We start from the raw sequence: 9,595 nt of genomic DNA, 5'->3' as shown, positions 1-9,595 counted from the left end.
AAGGCCCTGTCTTCATAGGCAAAGATAATGTGTTGCCAGTCATGCTTGTTCAATCATGTCAGCTCCCCACAACTGAAAACTCTGATAACCCTTATTAAAAGGCAGGTTAACACATCTCAAGCTGTGTTAGCCGGCAGTGTTAACATGTTAAAAACTACAACTTGCCCTGGCTATACACGTAAAACTTTTGCCAGTGTAATAATGCCAGTTAGAGGTGTGGATTTTTATGACATTTATATACCAGCAAAAGCCCTTGCGCAAATGCAGTTATACCTGCAAAAAAGTCCTTTAATCAGCATAGCATATTTTGTTCTACAAACTGGAAAAAGTCATATTGGCAAAAGCCCTCTTTTGCAGGTACAGTATAAACTACACCTATGCTAGGCGGATTATATCTGTATAGTTATACCAGCAAACTTTTGTAGTGTAGACTAGATCTTGGCTTTGAAAAGGTATTAGCTAGCATGTTTTAAACAACTCAACCATTTTCCTAATGTAGCCGTACAAGAATTTTAGAGGGTTTTTAGTTGTGTTACGCTAATTCAATTGAGCAAATACAATTGAAAAACACACCCTTTTGGCCTGTCAAAGCCCCAGAAGCTGGTAACGTATTTGAAGCCCCAATACAACATTCCATTCACAGCTGCATTTGTGCACATTCTCTTCCCCAACAAAATATTTTTGTCACTTAACTGGCATTTTTCATCTTCAAAGCATGGGACAAATACAAATTAATGAATCTTCACATCAGCTGGGTGATGTTGATAAATATTCTTACCATTTTACAGAGGAGGCACATGAGTCCAAGAGGATACTTGACTTGTCCCAGCAACAGAGTCAGAATTAACACTCAGACATTCCTGGTTCCTAGCCCTGTGCTCAGAGCAGTACACCAGTCCTCATCAAGTTTTAGGTTCTGCAAGAGAGGTTGCAAACCAAATGTATAGGGCTGGTCATTTTTTTTTCAGTTTTGAGATTTTTGAAAAGTCAAATTTTTCCATTGGTGGGGGCTGGAATCCAATCAGCTCTACAAATGAAACATGCTGTGGTTCATTTAATCACAGATATCTAGGTCAGTACTTCCAGTATACTTGTCCTTAACAGCACTTTGTTGTATGAATGGTGATAGTCCAGAGGAGACGCGGGGGTGGGGGGGGCAGGTTTGCTGCTTGGCTTGTACTGAGCATGCTCACACGGACTGAGCATGCTCAGTAACACTGCTGAAGCCGCTGCCATCACTCCGCCCCCCCCCACCACCACTATCGGCAGGGGTCACCTGTAGCTGTTCAATGTTTGTTCTGTCTTCTCCACCATCTCCTCAGCCACATCCATCCTCCCATCCTCAGTGCCATGCAAACCTTCACACCAACAAACATATCCTCAGCTCTGATTATTTATAACACTTCTGGTGAGAGACCACCTGCCAACTAACTAAAAGGCCATCCTGTGTGCATAGGTAGATAGCTGGCTACTACAAGAAGATTTTCAGCTTACACTTGGGGTTTGGTCACTGACATGGTCAATAATACAAAGAATGCCACTGAGGCGGCCCTCTCCTGGAATATGCACTTTCCCGGGAAAAATATGGCACACCCAGGACTTTGCCAACGTCGCTTGTCTAAAGGCAGGCCAGAGGGTGTGTTAGAACTAGAGCTGGGTGACTAATTCATTATGACTAATTTATCCAGCAAATGCACCCTTCATTCTGGTCACAAATTATTTGAACGTCCAATACCATGCTAGGCACCTAACAAAAGGAAATATAAATACAGTCCCTACCCTGAGGAATGTACAGCCTCAATTCAATATGACACAACAGGTAAGGACTGTAAACAGAACAAAGTCAGGACAAGGGATAAACCTCTATTAGCTCAGTCACTACAAACCTCTGCATGATCCTGTCTACACTCAAGAGTCAGCACTGGTGCAGCTACACCGATTGCTTGCCACCGATGACAGCTTCCCTGGTGTAGGCCAGTGATTCTATCATGTTGTGTGTGTGCTCCAGCCAGTCAGGAACTAGGATCTCCATCAGAGTTCAGTTTTTAAAAGTACACTAGGCTTAGCGAATAAACTGATTGGTTGAAAGTGTATTTTATTTATTCCTTATTTGTTACAAGCACATGAGGGTTCACTCATCCAGCAAGCTGACTGGCTAGCACTCATCTCATTCGGTGTAGTACTAGATAAAGTCACTAGCTATTTAAAGGGGAGGAAGGGCAGTGATTCCCCTAAGAGGATGACTGCTCTCATTCAGAGCCAGGAATAGTCGGATTTTTTTTTTCTGCACTTCAGGAAAAGCGAACACACAATGTTCATTTGACGGGATCATTTCCTGAACATGATGTGTGCTGCACTGTCTCCAGGTCACTTTCCAGTGTGTCACATCCTTCTGGACGAGGGGGGCAGGAAATGGCAGACTCCCACTATGAGGCAAAGCATTCCCACTGCAGCAATTGGTTCGTGGGAACTATAAATTGGGTTCATCCAGAAACAGCATAAAATTTGTCCTTGGTGAGACTTGCTGGAAACAAAAGGTAAGTTGGAAATATTATTCCTTGGGACCCCTTCAGCACCCTTGATTAGGAAACAGTATTCTGCCCAGAAACGTTTTTGGTCTGTTTCAGACACATCTCTATTATTAATTATATTAATCATTATTATTATTTAAATAATTAATTACATAGGGAACTTTTTTCTGAAAACTGGGGGAGGGAGAGAACGGCTGAAGATTCTGTTCTCCCTGTAAATTGGGAGAGACCCCAGGGAAGCCTGGAATGGAGGGGGCTATATTTAAAATTATTATTTTACTAGTAGTGTCTGTGCAACTGCAGTTTTCTTTTTAGAAAAATGTTCATTTTCTCAGCAAGAAAATCAGTCGCACAAATGATTAAGGGGCTACCAGAATTGATTTCTTATATATTATCATCATATCAGATTATGTTCTGCGCAAACGTTTGGCTCAGTGCTTATCATCTGTACCAGTTTAGGGGACAGGAACGGTGGTTGAGAATAGTGTTAATGCGTTGATTTGGTTACCTGTGTCTTCTAGAGTTGGGGTGGGTTAGGATCCCTGCCACAGAAATCTTTCATCCTCTGGCACTCTAGTGGCTGCCTGTCTTTCCACATGAAATTGTATCAGACAGGAAACAACCTCTAAGGGTCTATCTCCAGTGTTTATCAAATGTGGCCTCCATGTGGCCACCAGGGGCTCTTCTTGTGGCTACAGCCGCCTGGGCAGTGATTGGGGAGGGGGAAACCAGTGCCCCCTCCCCATCCCTGGTGTCCTCAATGGACAGCCTTGGTTGCTGGGGCTTCTAGCAAGAGTTGGGAAGCCGGTGAGTTCCCCACTTTCCCAGGGGTGGTGGGGCTCAGGATTTGGGCTTCAGCCCAGGGGTGGCAGGGAAGGCAGGCTCCTGCCACAAGGCTTTGGGCACCAGCCACGGGATTTTAGGCTCCAGCCCCCCTCCCCCCCGCCTCCTCCCCTGGCCAACACTCCCCCCCGCCATTGCCCCTGGGCCCTGTTGCCTCTCCCGATCCCACATCCAGGGCTTAATTTGTCCCCAGACTTCTTGGGGCTGAGTAAGTCTGCTATGACAAATGATACTTGTATGTTTGTTAATACCACTTTTCACAGCAGACTTGCTAGCTAGCAATAAATAAATTACAATGATTTGGACGTGTATATGTGCATATTTATTTGTTTTTCCTAACGCTAATTAAGTATTTCAGGGGAAAGTGTGAGAGCGGCCACCAGCAAGAGTCGGGGGCCGCACTCTGAGGCCACTAAATAATTTGTCCTGAGAACCTCTTGCACTGTAGATGTGAGATGTGGTTGCAGGTCGTATAGATATACCAGAGCAAGCTTTAATCTAGCTAGTGCAAGTACCAATAGCACTGAAGGCGCGGCAGCATGGATTTCAGCACGGACTAGCTGCCCAAGTAATACCCCAGATCTTGGGCAGATTTGTACAGCTCGTGCTGAAGTACATCCTGCCACAACTTCACCGCTATTGGTACTCACCATTGCTAGATTAAAGCTAGCTCAGGGATAGCTACACATGCTGCAATCACACCGCTGGCTGCAGTGTACACACATTTGTAGCTCCTTTGCAAAGCTGCTTTAGCTAGGGAGGCAGTGTGGCCACTGCATTGGGACTCAGGAGATCTGCTTCTCTTCCCAGCTCTGCTGCTGTGTGACCTTGGGCAAGTCATGTCATTCTGTGCCTCAGTTTACCTATCCGTAAAATGGGGATAACGATACTTTTGAAAGCGATTTGAGAGCAACTATGAAAAGTGCTTTATAAAGAGCTAGGCATTATCATTAGATTGTTGCACTTTTCCCTTAAGCTAAGTACAGGGCACCGGTAGTGAAGTAATGATCACACAAGGCTCACAGCCTGAAAAGAGGTCACCAAGTCCAGCCCCCCCACACTGAGTCAGGACTAAGTAAACCTAGACCATCCCTGAAAGGTATTTGTCCAGCCTGTTCTTAAAAACCTCCAATGATAGGGATTCCACAACCTCCCTTGGAAGCCTGTTACAGGACTTAACTATCCTTATAATTAGAAAGATTTTCCTAATATCTACCCTCAATCACTCTTGCGGCAGAATAAATCCATTAGGTCTTGTCCTACCTCCAGGCGACCTGGAAAATAATCACTTACTATCCTCTTTATTACAGTCCTTAACGTATTTGAAGAATGTCATGTGGGACTGTATCAAAAGCTTTACTAAAATCAAGATATATCCTGTCTACAGCTTCCCCCCATCCACTAGGCCAGTAATCCTGTCAAAGTAGGAAATTAAATTGGTTTTGCCTGATTTGTTCTTGACAAATCCATGTTGGCTATTACTTATCACCTTATTATCCTCTAAGTGCTTACAAATTGATTGTTTAATCATTTATTCTACTATCTTCCCATTCAAATTCACCCTAGAAACCTGGTTCTCAACATTTTCCATACAGTGACAATAGAAAAATGTTTCAGGATCTGACTCCCAACTAACCTTAAAGAAAAAGATGATGGATGCAGGACCCTCCTGAAACATGTTTGCAACTCCCCATGGGGAACCTGACCTCCACTGAGAATCCATGTCCTAGGGATTACCCCTCTAGGCTTCACCTCATCAGTCTCTGTATTTGCCACCTTTAAATAGAAAGGACCCAGGATAAATCCCATAGGATCTCCATCGAGGAAGAAGTGCCTGAGATTCACCTCCCTGGTATCTGCACTACCTTGATATAGCAGACAGGGCCTTGAACCAATCCTCAAACACACACTCCTAAGACTGACCGGCTGAGTAAAGCCCATCTGTTTGTATTTCCTGACAGGGCCATGGAGAGAAGTGCTATAACCTTTCCTACAGCACTGGACCCTACACGCCACTTCCAAATGCTGCTGCTGAATCAGAGAAGCAGACTGCATGGCCAGATCAGGAAGCTTCGCGAGATTGCACGTAACATCAACAAGCTGCGCAGGCGATCCCTGATTGCAAACATCACCGGGAGTTCCCTGAGTGCAGTAGGAGCAATCACAGCCATCGTGGGGCTCTCCTTGAGCCCTGCCACTTTAGGAGCATCTCTCCTGGCTTCTGCTGTGGGGCTGGGCGTAGCCTCTGCCGGTGGGGCTGTCAATGTCACTTCCGATCTCTCCTTAGTACTCTCTAACTCCAGGGAACTGAGAAGGGTGCAGGAGATCGCAGTGAACTGTCAGAACCAGATGAGGGAAATCCTGAGCTGCCTAGAATTCCTCCACCGTGGACAGGGCCCAATGGACCCCCTCTTGCTCCAGTCAGAGAAAAACGCTTCCATCTCGCTGTACAATTCCCTCTGCTTCATGGTATTCTACGGTTCGCGCAACTTTCTTGTGCCAGAGTACACGAGGGAGGTCACAAAGGTGAGCCAAGCTGTGCTAAAGGCAAAAATCCAGAAACTGGCTGAAAACCTTGAGTCCTGCATCAGAGCAATGGACGAAGTTTGTGAACTCTTAGAATCCAGAGTAGAACTTTCCTCCAACACAAGAAATCCCAGCTCAAGTGCCAGGATCACTGTCAAACCTCAGGGAACATCCAGCTGAAACAGCCAAACTAAGAGTGTTATTAGAGATGCTGCATTATTCACTATTTTTATTACTGTTGTTATTTTTACAAGCATTTGTGGCACCCATCCCCACAGCTGGGAACAAGTTACAAGGTTCTGATTTAAATATGACAGCAAGCATGTCCCTAAAAGGGAGTTTATGCTTTTACCTCCCTGCAGCACTGAACTAAAATCTGAGGTCATGATGGAGATCTAGCCTGTAGGATAAATGACAGGAACGACTCCAGAGCCTACATTTAGTGGAAGACCAGCTGGGTAAATGCTGGATTAAAGGTTAATCTGCCCAAATTTCCTTGGCTCCTATCTGGTGCCGCTCCCTGATGTCAGAGAGGAATGGGTCTGGAGTTAGATCCAAAGACTCCTTGCCTGGTCTTGCTCCCTGGTTGTAAATAACCTGTGAATTCTTCTTCTCATAGAGGTAAAGGGAGTGAGATCTATTCTAATATCTAGCACCCACAAATTTCCTACTTAAGTGGCCAGAGATGTGACAAACTATATCCACTAGATGGCGGTACAGCACACACAATATCTCAGTAGGAGCTATGCACCAAAAAGTATTCTATCCCGTGTAGAGAAATATTTTCCTTGCCATGTGCTGTGGGACAAAGTGGAAATTGTGATACATTTTTTCCTATTTATTTGTATAGAGTTATTTTAAGCTTTTAGAATTGTATTTAAAAAAAGAAAAAATGTTTAAGAAGATGTTAAAAATAATGGCTTCCAACCCAGAGGGAAGCATTCCACAGGGCAAAGCAAGTCAGTGCTAGAGTCTGATGGAAAGTCTCCTATTCACTCACCAGCCAGTGCAACACCCTATCAAAAAGGGAGATAATTGTCTGAATTCAAATAGGTACAAAACATGTAGATTGCAGGAAACCAAGTACAGCTCTCGGAATGGGAGGGGGAAAAAGTGGAGGGGGGGGGCAAATTCCCTAAGAGGAGGACTCGCCTCTTGAAATATGTAGAGGACAGTGACAGTTCCTCAGGCAAAAAGGAGGTTCCAGTTGTGAGATGTGGAACAGGATTTGATAGGTAGAGATGTAAATAGTTAGGCGTCTTGGGATATCAGTGTGAAGGTGGCAGGTCTCATGAGACAGCAATACACTGTTAGCGAGTGCTGTGGAGGAGTCTGCGGTTGGGATGTATATCGGTATTCATGACAGAGAGTGATGTAGAAGAGATGGGTGGTCCAGGGATTAGGGCACTAGCCTAGCACTTAGAAGAGACCCTGCTCTGCCCCAGAGTTCTTGTGTGACTCTGGGCAAGTCACTTGGCCCCTCTGTGCCTCCATTCCCCATCTGTAAAATGGGAATAATAGCACTTCCTTACCACCACGACCCCCTCCCCCGGGGTATGGTGCACTCAATACTTTACATATTGTGAACTGCTTACACATTGAGGTGGTGGGGGCCATATAAGTACCTAAGATAGGTGTAGGAGAGAGGACTTGGAAGCTAGCTTTAGATTAGTAGGAAAAAGGCTTAGGTCTAGGTACATTTTCAGTCCCACATGCAGAACTAGCTAAACAGAAGCAACTTCAGAATCATAGTGCAGGGATGAAAAAATGACCTAAAGAGGAGGATTTAAATGTATGAAGCACTGAGGAAACTCTTGGGGGGGGGAGAGAGAGAGACAAGCCAGAGTAGCAAAGTTTGAATTTTTGTCCTTGTTTTCTGCCCCTCCCACGTTCTTGGAACATGTGATTTTATGTACTTTAAGAAAACAAAAGCAGCAGTCACTGAGAGCATCTCACATCCGAGAATGATCACCACACACGAGTAATGACTCCGATGCGACGCTGATTCAATGAAATGAATATGAAGCTATTTTGTGTCAGTGTATATGTATTTCTGTATGTGTGTGATCTCTGATATTCTACCACATCCATACCCCAGTGTTGGGTGCCTGCTGCCTTTCTGGCTACCAGACATTAAATAAAGACCCAGTACTAGAAGTGTTGTGTATATTTGGGGTGGGAGGTGTGAAGGGTGGGTGTATTGTGTGTGTATGTGATCTCAACCATCAGTCCAGCATATCCATACCATGTAAGTAATGGGTGTACAAGTGTGTGCACACCTCCACTTGTGTGAGTACCCATCTACCTACGTGAGTGCTGTTTGCGCATGTCTCTGACCACATGAAAATGGCCCTGTGGATTGCATGTGAGCGAAAGTGTTTTATCTCGGTGTGAGTGCAGATGTATTGTGTGATCTCTAACATTGCTCAAGCAAAGCAATACCCCACAACTAACTCCTGGCCAGCTAAGGCCAGCCCTAGACACACAGCAACCTACAATTCAGACCAGAGAGCACAGGAAGATCAGCTAGAAGAGACCAGCCAGACTGGTCACAGCTTCTCCCTTTCTTTTCAATATTCATCATGAGCAAGGCTGCAAGTTTGTCACAGAGGTCGTGGAAGTCATGGATTCCGTGACTTTCCATGACCTCCATGACTTCTGCAGCGGCCAGTGTGCTGGCTCCAGGGCTGCCCAAGCAGCTCAGGCAACCCCTGGACCAGTCACACCTGCCACTGCCGGGGCAGTCTTAGGCCACCGTCCCCCGCCACCCAAACAGCAAAAGGAGGAGTTTGGGTATGGGAGAGGGTTCAGGGCTGTGAGTTGGGGCGCGGGAAGAGGTGAAGGCTCTGGACGGCGCTTACCTTGTCCACATGTTCCTCCCTCAGCTCCTAGCTCCAAGCGCTGCCTCCTCCCGCAGGCACCACCCCCACAGCTCCCATTGGTTCCCAGCCAATGGGAACTGCGGAGCTGGCAGCGCACGGAGCTACGAGCTTAGGGAGGGACATGTGGGTAGGGAGCCTGCCAGCCCTGCCAACTCCTCCCCCACCCCAACACCCATGATGACCCCCAGACCACTCCCCCAGCACTTGCTGAGCCCCCCGGACTGCCCCCCCAACACCTGCAGGGCCCCCAGTCACCCACAGCACCCCTGGTTCGCTCCCCCCAAGCACCCACACACCCACACGAGCACCCTCGGCACTCCCAAGATTTAGTCGGGGTATATAGTACAAGTCATGGACAGGTCACGGCCGTGAATTTTTGTTTACTGCCCATGACCTGTCCATGACTTTTCCTAAAAATACCCATGACTAAAACATACCCTTAATCATGGCTGGTGTTTGTTTCATGGTAAATAAATCATTGAAAGGCTGACTCTGTTTTCCAACTCATTTCATTATTTGGGTGGCAATAATAATACAGATAAATTGCTTTTTTTCCTGCCCTCCCCTCCCCTTTCCCAATTTCCCAGGAACATAGTTTCAATCAGCTGCCTAGAAGCTGAGATCCAGTCAAAGGGTTCACTTCCATGTTCAGCCAGGCAGGCAGAAACTTCTGTCTTAATTCAATCTTTACTCAGGCAAAATGTCCATTGACTTTTGGATTTGGTTTCTTCCAGTCACGGTGTGCACATTCAGACTCATAGGACTGTGGTCTCCTCAGAAGGTCTCAAACTCATACCCAATATCTAATACTAA

General features: G+C 46.0%; 1 protein-coding gene and 1 long non-coding RNA gene across 2 annotated transcripts in view; one reads left to right on the top strand and one right to left on the bottom strand.

Annotated features, from left to right (window-relative positions):
- LOC140904938 (uncharacterized) overlaps positions 1-9,595 on the bottom strand; it is a 53,001-nt gene that overhangs the window by 31,511 nt on the left and 11,895 nt on the right. The gene's annotated exons all lie outside the window — the stretch shown is intronic.
- Positions 2,436-8,057, top strand: APOLD1 (apolipoprotein L domain containing 1). Its single transcript, XM_073327324.1, has 2 exons — positions 2,436-2,537; positions 5,336-8,057. Exon 2 carries the CDS (start codon positions 5,340-5,342, stop codon positions 6,078-6,080), a length of 741 nt encoding a protein of 246 aa, XP_073183425.1. The 5' UTR covers positions 2,436-2,537; positions 5,336-5,339; the 3' UTR covers positions 6,081-8,057.

The sequence above is a fragment of the Lepidochelys kempii genome, chromosome 1 (genome assembly GCF_965140265.1).
Source record: "Lepidochelys kempii isolate rLepKem1 chromosome 1, rLepKem1.hap2, whole genome shotgun sequence".
Classification (NCBI taxonomy): Eukaryota; Metazoa; Chordata; order Testudines; family Cheloniidae; genus Lepidochelys; species Lepidochelys kempii.
Note: the sequence above shows the minus strand (reverse complement) of the source record. Positions and strands in the feature narration are given on the sequence as shown.

Excerpts from the sequence above, each read along its gene's own strand:
- APOLD1 (XM_073327324.1), top strand. The coding sequence starts at position 5,340 with ATGGAGAGAAGTGCTATAACCTTTCCTACAGCACTGGACCCTACACGC.